The sequence below is a fragment of the Lepisosteus oculatus genome, chromosome 1 (assembly GCF_040954835.1).
Source record: "Lepisosteus oculatus isolate fLepOcu1 chromosome 1, fLepOcu1.hap2, whole genome shotgun sequence".
Lineage (NCBI taxonomy): Eukaryota > Metazoa > Chordata > Actinopteri > Semionotiformes > Lepisosteidae > Lepisosteus > Lepisosteus oculatus.
This window is the reverse complement of record NC_090696.1, coordinates 25,698,391-25,715,336: the sequence shown is the minus strand read 5'-3', so window position 1 is coordinate 25,715,336 and position 16,946 is coordinate 25,698,391. Positions and strand designations below refer to the sequence as shown.

The following is a 16,946-nucleotide window of genomic DNA, read 5'->3' as shown; positions in this document are numbered from 1 at the left end:
GTATGTCACCTGGTCCCCTATCATCACTGTAATTACTGTATATTTGTTAGCTGTCTATAGATATTATCATCTCTAGAACATTAAGCAATTTTGAGCACATGAATAAAACACAGTATTCTATATAGACTAGGAGTGTCATTGTACTATTAAGCTTCTGGGAAAGGGCAATATATTCTACACTTAAATACATTATTGATTTTATTTTTACTTTACAATTTGTCATTACATGAAACAAGTAGAAGTGATAAAGCTGACAGTCTTGAGATAGTGTCTAGGCTTTTCAGTTGCAGTCATTGTCAAAGGAGTTCAAGGCACATTCAAGTGAACTAATAACCTTTGAGCTTCTTCCTTTCTATCTATTATGACTGCTGTATTAAAATGCAGTGGCACTCTCTTGACCAAACCCCTTTGAAAGAGAGATGAGATTCTCAAGAGCCTCTTTCCTAGTTTAATCAAACCATACTGAATTACATTATCCTTTCAACTACATTATTTGCACATAAGAACCATTATTGGAAAAAGAATCACTTCCTCGAGTATGATGTAGTTTCATGTTGTCGTGACCTATTAGAAAAACAATTTAAATAGGAAAAAATGCACATTGAATTTCATAAAGTGTATCATATATGGGTTGCTGCTCATTTTTAGTTGGTTGGCTTTGACTCAATGAAAGCAGATGCATGGCCCAGAGGAATCATTTTCTCAGGGGGTAGAGTGTGTCAAAATAGAATAAGTAATTTAGCAAAGGCAAATCATGAAGCAACTGCTGTAAAGTGGACCTTTCAACGAGACATTAATACTGCAGGGTTACAAGGTTTTACCATAGGGCTCATATTTAATTGTCATGTCATAGGAAATTGTGTACTGTCTCTTCTTCCACAATGATCTCTGAAATGGCTATTGCTGTGTTCAAATACCCAGAAGCTGTTCGGAGGCTCAGAAGGCTGATGTCGCATGTGATGTGTTGTGGTTAACTGGTCTCTGACAGGGTAAATGTAAAAATCGGTCAAAGGCAAAAGAGCTTGCTGTCAGAGTAAAGTCACCTGTTCTTTTCTTTGTACAGTGAACGAGATGCTTTCTGGAAATGTATGGCACAGTTACGTCGTTAAAACCCAGTTTCCATCAGTGAACCTTTAACCTGATGTTCTGTTGTTTGTACCTCAGTGTGAAGTAGCCCTAGAGCGGGAGAATAGTTACTGCCATGTTTTAGTCAAAAAGCTCTTTTTTGTATTTCTGTCATGGTGAGGTCTTATAAATGGTTAAATGGGTATTCTTTTTAATTCTGACTTCTGGTTTATTCTGTCTTTGGCTCTGAGGACTGGGCAAACACCTGTCAGATTATATCTAATGTGGACTAGAGCAGTATGTTGGATGCAGGAAGCAAATCCATCCTTTCCAACTTTCAGGCATGTGGGGGCCTGATAGTTGTGGTAGAAAATGCAAACAGAATTTTAGGATATGCAATACAGTTAAATAAATGGAATTTAAATCAAGGGATGTTCTGTTACAACTAGGTACTATATGAGATCTTGTTGACACTGTTTTTGCACAAATGTGGTCATCAAGATACAAAATGTATTGCTGCTCTGGAATCAGCTCAGAGAAGAGCAACCAGATACATTCCTGGAGTTAGTGAAGTTCCTACATTTTCAGGTTAAAAGAACTGAGCCTTTTAAATTTTAAAAGGAAAGGTGGGGGATCTTTTTCAAGTATTTTAAAATCCTCAAAGGCATTGGCAAAATCTGTTCCATGGACATCCTCAAAACAACATTTAAACATGAACTAGGGGACATAAGTGGAAACTACTCAGGAAATGCACTTAAAACTAAGAACAGGACACAGTTCTTAATTCACGTGTTGCAGGAGTATGGAAGAAGCTGCCCAGTCATATTTCTGAGGACCTTAGCATAGTTCAACACCTCCCTAACACATGCAGTTGATACTGTAACGCTTCGGGGTTCACGTGGGCACCCTCGCCTGCTGCCGCGTCAGGTCGGTCCCCCACCATCGGGGACTCGAACCCGGACCTCTGGCGTCACCCAACAGGGACCCAGCCTGGCGAGCTAAAAAGCGATCTTCCCTCAGCCCAGCGGCTGTGGTCCTGCTATTACAGGGAAGGGCAGTGACGTCACCGCTCTGGTAAGCCGGCTTTCACACTCAATGGTGGCCGTGAGCGTTACAATTGTAACGCTTACGGCCATCAGGGTGTGTAAGAGCCGGCTTACCAGAGCGAAGACGTCGCCGCCCTTCCCTGTAATAGCAGGACCACAGCCGCTGGGCTGAGGGAAGATCTCTCTTTGGCTCACCGGGCTGGGTCCCTGCTGAGTGACCTGCCGACGGTGGGGCGGGCGACCTAATGCGGCAAGGGCGTCCGCCTGAACCCCCGTTGCGTTACACAATACATTTGCCCTCTGTTAAAACTCTATTTCCCATATTCTCAGTGCTCTGTGTACTGATCATAGCTCTACACTCTATGAAGGTGTAGACTGGAGTATACATGGCAAGTGTCTGCTCTGAGAGCGCATCTATGCATAACTTACTCCCACGTGTTTTTACTAATTCGTTATTAGTTATGAAATCTATTCTAAATCTTGTTTAACGGACCACGCTCGCTCTATTTTGTTCGTGTTTCTCTTCGCTTTGCCCCTTGCGATTCCTCGAAATTTGGAATGAAAACAAACTGCATATAAAGCTGCAGCCGGCACATCGCTACCTAAAATGTGTGATTTGCCTTTTCTTGGGAAAATTTTAGATCAAGCTGTTGAACGGCACGGAAACTCTCGCTTCTCTGAGGAAACAAAACGTTTTGAACATATTGGTTTCTTTATTAGACTTTTAAGACTCGTTAACTTTCAGTTTATCCCCGGTTATTTATACTCTGTGTCAACATCTTATGTTGGACCGGAGTTTGAATTTCATAGAAATCTGATGCAAAGATTAAGGATTAAGATTAAAAAGTTTAAGATGTTTTACACACACCGGTACAAAAAAAACTACCAATAAACATTCAATTAAAATAAATGTAACATTAAATAAAAGACATAAACCCATATTTTCCAAATGTGCTAGTATTGCATTGCTCTGTATGTCTATATGTTCAGATATCGGGGGAATTGATTCATTTGGGTACAGTTTTAATGGCAAGCATATAAAAGTGCGAAAAAGTTTTTTTCAAAAACGTGTTTTTTCAAAAGAATGTTTTTCAAAAACATCTTTTTCTAAAAGTTAATAAAATGTTTTAGTATGGGAATCAATACATATTAAAAATCGGAACAAAAATCTCCAAAAATGAAAGGAAGTACAAATCTCAACATCACTGAATGAAATGCTCAGTTATATTATTTCAGACCACCCTTCTTATGCTGGTTTAGAACAGTCTCCCACGCTAATATTGCGAGATAATGTTTCTGGTCCTCTAGTGTGCGAGATCTCATGTGCAGGCAGACACCTTGCTGTTTACGTAGAGAGCTTCCAGCAGGTGGCGGTATTCTCGGAGAAGTTCCCGCGAGAGTGGGAGAGCGGCTCCGATCTCGCTGTAAATTCTCGCGTTATTACGTATTTCCTCCTCTTTCACTCTCTGAGTCCAACATGGCAGTCGGCAAGAACAAGAGGCTGACCAAAGGGGGAAAAAAAGGTGCCAAGAAGAAGGTGTAAGTTACCCAATGTTCATCTCTGATACTAATATGAATTCTCTGGAACCGATAGCATAGGCTCCTGTTCTTTTAGCGTATAGGATGAAAGAGATATCCATTGGATGACGTTCCTCAGTTGTGCTGAGGTCGGTATGCGGTGTTCCTATAGTTACTGTAAAAAGTAAAATGTCCTGTTCAGCAGAAACGTGTCTAAGGCAACGTGTAGCATTTTGATATCATGGTAATACATAAAGCAAAGTTTATTTTTTACTTATTTTGTCACTCATTGGCCCGTCAGTGTAGGTCCAGCTTCAGACCGGCTCGCTTCACGCTCGGGCCTGTGTCCGGGAGACTGGGATGAGGCAGAGAGTTACAGTAGAGCTACATCTTAGAAATCATGTTTCCATGTTGGGTAGTCAAAGTGCCCTTATATTGGTTATTAGGCTTCGTACACAGACTTGAAATGCATTGGCCCTTTCGATTGCGACAACCCTAAAAATTAGCCCCAGTGTTAACCTTGTGCCTGATCGCTGAAAGCTACTTTGGTCCAGACTGTGTGCACAGACCACAGTTTCAGTTTTGTCCTCTTCATTGCTACCGCTAAGTGAGGGTCACGTCTAGTCATTAGGTTTGTTTTTTATAAGTGTGTAGTATTGGTAGTTTCATGTAAGAACTATTTCAAGAAATCTTGGATTGCATCGTCCGTTGAATGTAATTGCTTCAGAAAAAAAACATGAAAAATCTATGAGTGTAAAGATATATATGCAAGAATTGAAATGAGATATGAAATCTGTTTTTGAAATGGTAACCGCAATATGTCATTCTCGTAACATCTCTTGAGTAGCACCCCTGTTGTCACACTTAGCACTTTCCTATTTCAGCTCGTATTCAACTCTTTAAGAAGCTGAAGTAGCTAGTTTTTGGCTTAACTGGCTTGATTTAACAGATTCTCCCAGCTCTTCAGATGCTGTTGATTTTAAAGAGACCTGGAGACCCTGCAGACACAAGCTGCTCTCCAGAAGCAGGGCTAATCCTGTGGGGCAGGTTGTGTCTGCCTGTAACTAGCTACTTCAGTTTGTCGGTTCGTTCCAATTCAACGCTTCAACATCACCCTTGCAGGAGCCTGGTCTGTCAGAATCGAATTTTCGGAGATTCTGAGATCGATTGAACTTCAATAGCAGAGAAGTTCTGTGGTCTGTGCAAGGATGTGAAAAGTGTTTGCTTTCCCTTAGGGTGGACCCCTTCTCCAAGAAGGACTGGTACGATGTCAAGGCACCAGCTATGTTCAACATCAGGAACCTGGGCAAGACTCTGGTCACCAGGACACAGGGCACCAGTAAGCTTTCCATTCTCTACAGTCTATCTAGTGTTTGCTAATTTTGCTTTGTATTTGTAATGCTTCTAATATTGGAGTGTATAATTCCCTTGCCCTTTAGATTTCGTGTTAAGGCTGAGTTCTGCTAAGTTGACTAACTTGACATATTTTCAGTTGCAGCACTCGTTTCACAATTTGTGTTCTATAGATAGATAATTGTTAACCTTGTATTATTGGAGTTCTTCATTGCTTGTGTCTTACAATGTGATTTGTATGGGGAATAGGTGGGAACATATGATGACAACGTTTCGGTCCCAAATGAGCATCGGTGATTATCGTTGAGATCCCCTGATGTTCCCACGTGGTGCAGTGTGGTCTTCTGGCTCATGATGGAAAGAGTTTGCTAAGTGTGTCCTGTTCCTGTGCAGAGATTGCCTCAGATGGCCTGAAGGGCCGTGTGTTTGAAGTGAGTCTTGCCGATCTGCAGAACGACGAGGTGGCCTTCCGCAAGTTCAAGCTGATCACGGAAGATGTCCAGGGTAAGAACTGTCTGACCAACTTCCATGGAATGGATCTGACCCGTGACAAGATGTGCTCCATGGTCAAGAAATGGCAGGTAATTACATGAGTCTTAAGATTTCCAAATGATTTTATTGCTGTGGCACCTTTCAGTTGGGTAGGAGTAAGAGCCGTCAGTAAGAGCAACAAACTGTTGATCCCTTGCAGACCATGATTGAAGCCCATGTGGATGTTAAGACTACAGATGGCTACCTGCTCCGCCTGTTCTGTGTTGGCTTCACCAAGAAGCGTGCCAACCAGATCCGTAAGACCTCTTATGCTCAGCACCAGCAAGTCCGCCAGATCCGCAAGAAGATGATGGAAATTATGACTCGGGAGGTGCAGACCAACGACCTCAAAGAAGTTGTCAACAAGCTGTAAGTTACCTGCTTTATCTACTGCTGAATATCGAATCAGTGCCTCAGGAATACAAGTACTATGGGTGCGATTTAAGTGGTATATGAATTGGATCTCCTTTTAAATGTAGAGTGTTTTAGGATCTTTTGGAATGCAAAGTGCTGTAGAAGTCCCAAGAGTTGACATTTTTTTAAAAATTTGGTCAGATAAGCAAGAAATACTATCAGCACATATCCTAACTAAAGTGAACATTGAACAGAATTTGCTTACTTAGGCAGTTAATCTATTCCACCTGAAGGATTAAAATATACTTTTCGTCCATGTGGATACATAGATGCATATTTATAGGAAATGTTAAAGAGCCCTTCCCCTCCCATTTTCCCTTGGGAATGAAGAAAGTGTTTTGAATTGAAACTTTTGAAACTGCGCTGTAAATGTCAGAATTCAGTGGTAAATGGTCGATTTCATAGTTATAGCCGTGGCTTTCAGTGTGAAAAGGTAAAATACTTATTAAATTAACATTTAAAGCCTCGCTTTGGGCTGTGTAGCTGCAGTGTTTTTGTTAGATTTCAGCTGATCGGTGACATTCTTTCACCTGTGTGTGTCTTTGGTCTCTCAGGATCCCTGACAGTGTTGGCAAGGACATTGAGAAAGCCTGCCAGTCCATCTACCCCCTTCATGATGTTTTTGTCAGGAAGGTCAAGATGCTCAAGAAGCCCAAGTTTGAGTGTAAGTGCAAATTTTAACATTACCTGTGACTAATGTGAAAGCCCAGTGCCTGTTTGGCATTCATCAAACCAGTGCATCTTAAACTGGTAGGGAAATACCACAGGACATCTGTAACTAGATTAAAAGGTGTGGTTGTTAGTTGAATTTTGCAGTTTGTCTGCAGCTGTTCCGAGTCTTTGAAAAGTGTGATGTCAAAATTCAAACCAAAGCAATAATCATCCTTTTTAGAAAGTATAGATGCCTTTAAAACCATTGTTGTGTTGTCATGGCAGTGGAAGAGAAGGCTTGGTATTATAATGGTGCCATTGTATGACAACCCTGTCTAGTACTTCATAGTATTTGTGTTCTAAGACTGGGATACTGGGAAGGAAGTGGAATGGTTCCTGTTCAAAGCTTTTATGGTTTGTCCAGTAACCCTAGAATGTTCCTACTGTTGGAAATGGGCTTCTCAGGATAGAGGTTAGTAGGATATGGAAGCCCTGCTGGCTGCCCGGTGTTGACTGTCGCTGTTCTTGGTTGCAGTGGGCAAGCTGATGGAGCTCCACGGCGAGGGAGGTGGCAGCAGCAGCAGTGCCAAGCCTGCTGGAGACGACACTGGTGCTAAAGTGGAGAGGGCCGATGGCTATGAGCCCCCTGTCCAGGAGACCGTCTGAGTCTTCGGAATCAGCAAAATTCAATAAAAATGTTCAAAAGCCTGAAAGTTGCCTTAACCTTCTTATTGTAATAGTTTCTTCCTTGTAAGGTGCCTTTAAAGTTACACACTTTCTGAAAGGTTAGACTTGCTATCTGTTTTTTTTTAACATTTGAATCTCTTAATTTACAGTTTGCATCATATAAAGTCTTATTTTTGCTTTAGTTCTGTATAGATTTGATTAAATGCTTGATAGGTAACTTGCATATATGTAATTCCCCTTATGTGTCAATAATGAGATGAAAAGCTGGAACTGAAATGCAAGTGGTCCAGTAAGAGAAAATGTAGGACTAAAAATGGTTTATGGTGTGGATATCAAGCAGCATTGAAGCCAGTTTGAACCTAGTGCCTTAATGACTAGTATGGTGGAGTTGTTTGTGAACTGTTCCACCACCTGTTATCACCTGTTTATGCTGCAATCATTTTGGGCAGAGGTATATGCCCCCTGGAGTAGTGATAACTCCAGTTATAGATTGTTATAGTAGTATTTCTTTGAATTCATAGCTGTTGGCAGATTTGACTGTAGTAATGACTGAATTTCTGCTATTCCAGAAATATCCTAGGCTGCATGGGCAGGAGCTTAGCAGAGTGTGGTATTGAAGTTGCTGGGTTGGATGAATTAAAGTACTGCAGAGGACTGGTTTGGGAAGCTAAGAGTCTTGGAGATTCCCAATAAGTTCTAAAACAGAAGTAGCTTTATTACAAGTCTCAAAAACATGAGTTCCTAGTATTGGTTCTGGAGGGCATTAGGATCCAGTTTTTCAACATGGCTGTTCTGGTACTTTTAAAAAGACCTGGAAAACAAAAATAATTTCCTCCTAAATGTTAAACCTGCTTCAAAATGATTGGACTTCTGACCAAATCCAAGGTATTGCACCATTTCAGTAAAGCACCCCTGTTATTTTCATTTGTGTACAGGTCTGAATAATGTAGCAGGTAAGCAGATCAGTTTTGAGCCAAACTAGCATTTGAAATTAAGGGCCCAGTTGTAAAAAAAAAAGACTCGGGCACAAGTTGGCAAACCACTGCCCTGATCATTCCTGGTCTAGGAGTTGCAGTGTCTTGCTTTTCATTCCACCCTAAATGCTTCATTGCAATTCCCAGATCTTTACTCATTGAAGATTATGAACCTCCATCTAAAATATGTGCTGTAGTCTTCCAGAACTAGAAATTAATACTGCTGCTTTTCATGTCTAAAAATCTGGATCTGCTAACCAGGATTTTCAATTACATATTTACAGAACTATGTAAAAATAAGCTACTAATTTAAAGAAATGTCAAGTCTCTGTTTCAATAATCTTAAACCACCATTATCACATGAAGTGTAATACTACAGGGAAAGTTGTTAGAGGATGTCTTCACTATCCTTTGTTTTCAAAGTTGAAAGGTGAATACTTTATTTGTAAATAATAAAAATCAGGTTAAAATACAGTAATTACATTTCAATTTGCATTAGAAACCATTTCACAGCCCTCCCATGGTAAACTGGAAGAACACAGGAATCTCATTTAAGCATTCAAGACATTCCACTAATGAAAAAAACTTGTAAACTCAACTGACTTTAAAGGGAAATAAATTCAACTGGAATTCAATAGTTAAATTAGATTTAAGCTCATTCCCATGTTAATGATCACCATAAGAAAAGCCAACATTTTCTGAGACTAACTAGAAATCAGAAAAGTCTTGCTTTCTCCTGTATTTGGATAGAATTGCCAAATCAATTTGCAAGTTAATGGAAATGTCACAGGGTTTAATTTCACATGATGCAATGTTCTCAGAACAGGCCTGAAAGTCTATACTCATTAAGGCCTCTAGATGGCAATAAAACAAAAGTCAACATTTTAACACAAATCAGAACTGTACCCCAGAACTCCCAAAATATTTATCACCTAGTACAGGTCTAAGGACAAATTATTGCACATTACTCTTAAGTGATTAAAAAACAACATACCTTTCAGAAAAAATATTTGCTTTCTGGTGTATGAAGTAAAAAAACAGACTGTTTAACAGTATTCATATTTTTCTTACTGGAATTTCATTGAAAAGGGGTGTTTAGATAATACAGTACCAGTCATGAAAAATTAAACTGCATAAAGTACCTTATTCTAGCTTTTGCAGTATTAAACTCCCAATAAGAACTAAGAAACAGTTGTTTTTTTTTGGCTGGTGTGGGAAATATTGGCAACATAGTGAGAGGTAGGCATCTTCAGACACGCATTGTATCAATTTTGTGCAGTATGTGTGTTTTGTTGTGTCAGAGTTTGTGAGAAAACACACACTTATGTGAGACAAACTTACTTTGAGACAAATTTGACAATTCAAATCGTAATTATTCAGTGTGAATACCAAATAAAGTTTTAAAATCTTTGTCTAAAAATATATATATAAAGGTTACTTATGACAATGATGGTCATTAATGCAGCAATGCAGTCTTTAGTGTCTCATAATTATATTATTCCCAATTCCAATATTTAGGTTCAGATGGAAGAATACTTCAGTGGTTCAATGCCACATTTTTTCATAAAGGCACTTTTGTAATTAAGTAAAAACCCTGAATGCACAGCATGAGCAGGGGACAGTCAGTAAGAGACCATCTGCAGGTCAGTTTGAAATATTCTTGATGATTGTCATATTCTTCTCTCATCCAGGGGGTCAACGCCCACAGGTGTAATGCAATTACAATATTTCAGTTTCCTCAGGTGTGGAACTGTCAGCGAGACTCCTTCACGGTTCTTGCAGCACTTGGACGTAGTTTTTGGGAACCAGGCCACACTTCCCCCTCAGTTCTCCAGCAAACCACTCTTCATCCACGGACTCCAGAGCTGTTATTATATCTCCTGCCTAAACAAAAACACAAGGCCCAAAAAACGAATTACGAAAGTAAAGACACTTTGTTTATGAATCTGAAGGCACGGTTGTAATGTAAAAAGAAACTTCTAACTGAAATTCCCTAAAATTATGTTTAAGCCACTGTGGAATTTCTAATTACTGGAACAACAGCAATGAAAGCACAGGAAAACTGTCCCTCTGCAGGATGTACCTTCATTGAGAGCTCATCCTCACTCTCTGAAGTGAAGTCAAATAAAGCTTTGGCCCTTCCTCCCTGCTTATTCCCAGTTTGTGAATTTCCACTTGTAGGTGAACCTGTTGAGAAGCATCAGAGACAGCTGTTTCACCCAGTTTCAAGTAAAAAAATAAATATTTTGTGGCAGTAACAAAAACAAATGTATGAAACGCATTGATTGGCTTACGTTTTCAGGCACAATCTTCTACTTTCATTCATTTTATAGTTCATGAGCATGATACATGCTATGCATTGAAATAAAAACAAAATGTTAAAGAAAACAAGTTTATGACCAAATATCTGATTAGTCTTACAAATCAGAAAGTTATATTTTCTTTAACCTGAAATGTCCTATAAAATGAAAGAGCTCCTGATGGAAGTCATGATCTTAGAAGAGTTAGCATTTTCCCTATTCTAAAAAAAGACTTGTGATTTTGTGGAGACAATACAAGCATATTCATACAAACAGTGTCTTGCAAAATTATTGATCCCCCTGGTAGCATCACATTTTGATTTATAAAAAGTTTGTTTTTCCAAACAGAATTTTCTTAAACTAACAATGAAAATGAACACTATTAGATATGAATCTGAGCATGTGCAAAATCTACCAAAGCAACTTTAAAACAGGCTGAAAAAAACATCTACAAAGAATACATTGAAGTTTACTGATTGCATAATTACTAATTACAATTCATCCCCTTAAGTCAGTAAAAGGGAAGGTTAGGTTAGGCTAAGCTACGTTCTCCTCTAGTATTCTCCTGTATTTTTCCATCATCCATTTTTCCTTCATTTCTAACAAGCTTCCCAGTCAAAGCCAAACAAAAGCATAACTAGAACATAATGCTGCCAACATCATTCTTGAAATCTGGGAGGATACTAATTTGGCAATGTGCTTTAACAGGCTTGTGCCAGATGTAACACATCACATTGAGACTAAAAAGGTTAATTATGGTCTTCTCTGAAACAAAAAAAACGTCTAAATTTAAGAGGAATCGTTTTGAGTACTGGCTCCATATAGATCAACACTGTGGAGGGACAAGGACATTATTAATATATGAACAACGATGCCCATCTCAGACAGAACTTTGCAAGTCTTTCAAAGTCGTTGTTCTCTTTGTGACAAAAGTGACTAACCACTTTTCTGCTTGACCAGTTGCTTGGTGTGGAAGGCTGTCAGATCAAAGCAGTGTCTGGGTAGACCTCCCACTTATTAAATGATGGTCTTCACTTTAAGGCTTTCATAACACTAGTTGTAATATACAGTGCCTTGCGAAAGTATTCGGCCCCCTTGAACTTTTCAACCTTTTGCCACATTTCAGGCTTCAAACATAAAGATATACATTTTTTATTTTATGTGAAGAATCACCAACAAGTGGGACACAATTGTGAAGTGGAACGAAATCTATTGGATTTTTGAAACTTTTTTAACTAATAAAAAAATGAAAAGTGGGGCGTGCAAAAGTATTCGGCCCCTTTACTTTCAGTGCAGCAAACTCACTCCAGAAGTTCAGCGAGGATCTCTGAATGATCCAATGTTGTCCTAAATGACTGATGGCGATAAATAGAATCCACCTGTGTGTAATCAAGTCTCTGTATAAATGCACCTGCTCTGTGATAGTCTCAAGGTTCTGTTGAAAGCGCAGAGAGCATCATGAAGACCAAGGAACACACCAGGCAGGTCCGTAATACTGTTGTGGAGAAGTTTAAAGCCGGATTTGGATACAAAAAGATTTCCCAAGCTTCAAACATCCCAAGGAGCACTGTGCAAGCGATCATCTTGAAATGGAAGGAGTATCAGACCACTGCAAATCTACCAAGACCTGGCCGTCCCTCTAAACTTTCAGCTCAGACAAGGAGAAGACTGATCAGAGATGCAGCCAAGAGGCCCATGATCACTCTGGATGAACTGCAGAGAACTACAGCTGAGGTGGGAGAGCCTGTCCATAGGACAACAATCAGTCTTACACTGCACAAATCTGGCCTTTATGGAAGAGTGGCAAGAAGAAAGCCATTTCTCAAAGATATCCATAAAAAGTCTCGTCTAAAGTTTGCCACAAGCCACCTGGGAGACACCCCAAACATGTGGAAGAAGGTGCTCTGGTCAGATGAAACCAAAATCGAACTTTTTGGCCACAATGCAAAACGATATGTTTGGCGTAAAAGCAACACAGCTCATCACCCTCAACACACCATCCCCACTGTCAAACATGGTGGTGGCAGCATCATGGTTTGGGCCTGCTTTTCTTCAGCAGGGACAGGGAAGATGGTTAAAATTGAGGGGAAGATGGATGCAGCCAAATACAGGACCATTCTGGATGAAAACCTGTTGGAGTCTGCAAAAGACCTGAAACTGGGACGGAGATTTATCTTCCAACAAGACAATGATCCCAAACATACAGCAAAATCTACAAAGGAATGGTTCACAAATAAACGTATCCAGGTGTTTGAATGGCCAAGTCAAAGTCCAGACCTGAATCCAATCGAGAATCTGTGGAAAGAGCTGAAAACTGCTGTTCACAAACGCTCTCCATCCAACCTCACTGAGCTCGAGCTGTTTTGCAAGGAAGAATGGGCAAGAATTTCAGTCTCTCGATGTGCAAAACTGATAGAGACATACCCCAAGCGACTTGCAGCTGTAATCGCAGCAAAAAGTGGCTCTACAAAGTATTAAAGCAAGGGGGCCGAATAATTTTGCACGCCCCACTTTTCATTTTTTTATTAGTTAAAAAAGTTTCAAAAATCCAATAGATTTCGTTCCACTTCACAATTGTGTCCCACTTGTTGGTGATTCTTCACATAAAATAAAAAAATAATATCTTTATGTTTGAAGCCTGAAATGTGGCAAAAGGTTGAAAAGTTCAAGGGGGCCGAATACTTTCGCAAGGCACTGTATGATCAGGATGTATCACACACATCGTAACAAACATATGGAGAATTTTATTTTCCTCAAGACGCTTACAGTAAAAGTGCTTCTGTTGCAGATGGATTCATCCCAAGAGTACAGAGTTTATCCATTCACCTACACCACACTTGTTGAATCCAAGCCACAAAAACATTGAATCACATCCAAGAAGAAAGGAGGCCTACAGAACAGTGCGTTGTTTCAGGGGCTTATAATTAATAGCAATACCTGCAGAGCGCTGGACATAAGAAGTTGGGAAGAAGCCCTCCTTGCCATTGAGCCTCCCCCTGGACCAGTCTGCATCTATTTCCTCAGTGATAAGGATGTAGTCGCCCTGTTTTAAAGACAGGTCTTCCTCCGTGTGTGGCGTGTAGTCATAGAGTGCAACTCCCCACTCGGCAGCAGCAGGCGCAGCCTGGGACTGAGGAGAAGAACACTGCTTACGGATGCTGTAATCAAACCAAGTCTGCCCCGTCTGACACTTGCATGTTGCTTCTCAGTGTGCGGCAATAACTGAGGCTGCCAATTCCACCTTACCTGACTAGCTTTAACAGCCTGGTTGTTTGTCTTGATTGATGAACCCAGACCTGACATACGAAAATCAACCATTAATCATACGTACTAAAATCCAGCCCTAAGAAAACGACAATTTATCAAAAATGAAAGGCATGCAATTACAAATTGAAAATGAATTAATTAAACCAATACATAAAAATAAAGTTTTGTGTGAACCAAGCCTTGATAAACTAAAGAAAGTGTAAGTAGAGTGTCAGTCACTTTGCATCACTGCTACTCCGTTTATGGCCTTTCCAAGTCTATATCTCCTATACAAGTGCTTCAATTTTTTTCCCTCTACCTTTAAAGTTATCAATGGAAAAACTAAAAGGTATGTCGAAATTCCTGGAATTATCTGAAATTTGGACTTTGGCCACATCCCAAGGTTTTTTCAGTTGACTTAACAATAGTGTCGGCGGCCATACCCAAGTCATCTGGTAAAAAACTATTGGAACTCTAATGCCTCTTGTCTATGACATTTTCCTAGATAGGAAGTTGATCTTTGTAAACTGGCTGTGTTTTACTCCAGCCAGGCATATGGAACCCTACCTGGAAGAGGTACTCTACTGTGGACAGAAGGCAGGTCCTCCACGATTTCGACAAAGTTCAGGGGGACGAGTCCAGTGCGGCCGTCAAACTCCCCCATGAGCCATTCCTGATCTACATACTCCTTCAGCTTAATCACGTCGCCTTCAGAGAAGGTGAGCTCATCACTCTGCTCCCCCTCAAAATCAAATCTGGCCACACACCTTGGACCACTGAAGAATGAGAAATACAAAACCCCACCTCCTCAAGCCAACAGTATATTTCATTCTAACAAAAGTGTTACGGGAGTATGGAACATGCTGTTGAAGCCAATGCTCTGTTTTTATTCAAGAAACAGCTGGATAAGATCCTTGAATCAATACGATCCTAGCTATCAAATGGGTTAGATGAGCCAAATGGCCTCCTCTTGTACAATAACAGTTCTTGCATTCTTCGAGCAGCACAGTACGACACTAACCTCTGCCAGATGTTAAGACGACAACAATTTTGTCTACACCGAAGTACTTATCTTTTTGACTAGTATTAGTTGAAAGCCCTAATGCTTAGTGAATATACACCCGCTTACAAGGTCCCTGTAAAAATAAAATCAGCTGGAGAATGGAGAAAGAAGCTTTGTGAATTATAATACGTTAAGGTTATGTACCTCATGTTCTTGATATTACACTAAAAATAATCCTGTGGTCACTTGAGATTCTTACCTGACGGGTGCTGGTTTAGGACGATCAGTCTTCCCATTGGGCGGCGCTGGAATGCTCGACTAACAGAACACAAAGATTAAAATATATATGCTGTAATATAGATTGCATCTATTTATGTAATGTGTATTCTATCGCATGTATCATGATAGAGAATTATGCAAAAGACACATTAAGGTTTTTCCTACCATATTGTTTGGGGAAAAACAAGTTTATTTAAAGGCAAGAAGGAAGGCAACTTGCAATACTACATCATATCCTTGATGTTACTTTCCTTTTGCTCACAGGCAACCAAGTCCAAAGTGTTCTTTAATAGTGACATGATGACAATTAAGAATTTAATTCTAAGGATTTTGCTAGGAGAGCAAAGATTTAAATCTGAACATAAGTTGAGCCCAAGCAGTCTGCTTTTTCCTACATTCTTATCAGCGTAAGAGTATCACAGAAATGGGAAAGTACACTGCTGTATATAGCCTGTATTACGAGTGCAGTAAGAGCTGCTGTACTATATGACTATTACTGTAGTCTTTTTGACCAGCCTGTGAGACATATCCTATTGTCCTGTGTTGAGTGCATGTCACATTACCCAAAACAAGCCCTTCAATAGACTACCAGCATGCAGGCAGGAGAGAGCAGGCTTTGCTCAGACCCACTCACCAGGACTTTGACATAATTGATTGGGAAGATGCCAGAGCTGCCCCTGCACGTCCCCCGGTACCACTCGCTGTCGATGCGCTCCACATGGGACACTGTGTCCCCTGCCCTCAGGGCCAGCTCGTCAGGGCTCTCTGACAACCGGACATATAAATACCACCATGAAACACAACCCCCATCAACCACCACAACACTCCGTTTGTTTTCATAGCTTTTGTTCATTGGGATTTGCCTATTATTACTACTGCCTCAGTAAGGAGTCATCAATTTACACTGACTCGGGCCACTGCTGGACGCCTTGTGCCAGTACAGGAAGAATGAGTGACGGGCGTGCCCTTTCCTCACTGTGAGCCACAGTGGAAGGGTGTGGCTTTAAAGGACAACACAGCAAAATTCACAGACGCCTGGTAAACCACTGGCGTCCCTGTTGGTGTGAGAAACACCCAGGCTGGCTCAGTTGACCAAAGCAACTGGTAGCAGCTGCCCAAGAATTCCACTCACTGACGGCTAATGACAGCCCAGACTTAAACTACAGGGTTCAACCACTGAGTGAGCACTTTTACTTGTTTTTTGTAAGCTGTGTGAAAGCAAGTGAGCACATCACCAGAATACGTAGCATGTATCCACAGAGCAAGATACAGACCTTCCTTACACTGCCTGGAAGGTGACATGCCATACCTCGTCAATGTCTTTCATCTGGACCTCGTTCTGCTGCAGTGCGTTATGGTTTAATGACACAGTTGTGCTCACAAACTGCTTGCTTTGGTACACCAGACCTACAGTTTTAGTGAGGGGCTGCTGAAGTGAATTACTATTTAAAACTACCCATGCTGTTTTTGAATACTTCACTAAGGAAATAATTGGATAGATACTACAGAATATTAAACCAAGGCCTTACAACGCAAGTTAATTTTAAGTACAAATGTTTATAAGACCTAAAATATTTTTGAAGCTAAACTGGTACAAGCTACACTACAGCTACTGGTCTGTTTCTATTGAGCTACAGAGACTACATTAGCAAGAAGGCTGTTTATTGTTTTTCAATACATTTCTTTTCAAGAAGTAATTTAGCACATTTTGTGCATTTAAGAATGTTTCACAATATTAAGAGTTCTTATGTCTGGCTTATGTCTCAACCCTCTTCTAGGAGGTTATTGATCTTAATGTTTCAAAAGGTTTCTGTTTACACCACTGTGGTTAAGAAATTCCCAAGTCAACTGAACTCGGTGTTCCAGCTGAGACATTAAA

At 40.3% G+C, this 16,946-nt stretch overlaps 2 protein-coding genes and 1 non-coding gene across 9 annotated transcripts in view; 2 read left to right on the top strand and 1 right to left on the bottom strand.

Annotated features, from left to right (window-relative positions):
* Positions 1-3,540: 3,540 nt before the first annotated feature.
* On the top strand, positions 3,541-7,291 carry rps3a (ribosomal protein S3A). Its single transcript, XM_006629491.3, has 6 exons — positions 3,541-3,650; positions 4,865-4,968; positions 5,376-5,563; positions 5,674-5,882; positions 6,482-6,591; positions 7,114-7,291. The coding sequence occupies exons 1-6, from the start codon at positions 3,589-3,591 to the stop codon at positions 7,242-7,244; spliced, it is 804 nt and encodes a 267-aa protein (XP_006629554.1). The 5' UTR covers positions 3,541-3,588; the 3' UTR covers positions 7,245-7,291.
* LOC138241704 (small nucleolar RNA SNORD73) lies at positions 5,237-5,303 on the top strand. The gene has a single exon (XR_011190968.1). It is a non-coding gene; the product is annotated as a small nucleolar RNA SNORD73 (small nucleolar RNA).
* A 664-nt stretch (positions 7,292-7,955) lies between the features above and the next one.
* sh3d19 (SH3 domain containing 19) overlaps positions 7,956-16,946 on the bottom strand; it is a 39,648-nt gene continuing 30,657 nt past the window's right edge. For all 7 annotated transcript variants that reach the window (XM_015344587.2, XM_015344583.2, XM_015344584.2 and 4 more), the window contains 7 exons: positions 15,702-15,832; positions 15,048-15,106; positions 14,353-14,561; positions 13,786-13,835; positions 13,477-13,669; positions 10,323-10,426; positions 7,956-10,123 (listed from right to left, as the gene is read on the bottom strand). In XM_015344587.2, the coding sequence (XP_015200073.1) occupies positions 10,007-10,123; positions 10,323-10,426; positions 13,477-13,669; positions 13,786-13,835; positions 14,353-14,561; positions 15,048-15,106; positions 15,702-15,832 (863 nt within the window). In that variant the 3' untranslated portion in view covers positions 7,956-10,006. The remainder of the gene's footprint in view (positions 10,124-10,322; positions 10,427-13,476; positions 13,670-13,785; positions 13,836-14,352; positions 14,562-15,047; positions 15,107-15,701; positions 15,833-16,946) is intronic.

Coding starts and splice junctions, on each gene's coding strand:
- rps3a (XM_006629491.3), top strand. CDS start 3,589: ATGGCAGTCGGCAAGAACAAGAGGCTGACCAAAGGGGGAAAAAAAGGT. Junction 4,969..5,375: donor CACCAGGACACAGGGCACCA/GTAAGCTTTCCA, acceptor GTTCCTGTGCAG/AGATTGCCTCAGATGGCCTG. Junction 5,883..6,481: donor AAAGAAGTTGTCAACAAGCT/GTAAGTTACCTG, acceptor TTGGTCTCTCAG/GATCCCTGACAGTGTTGGCA.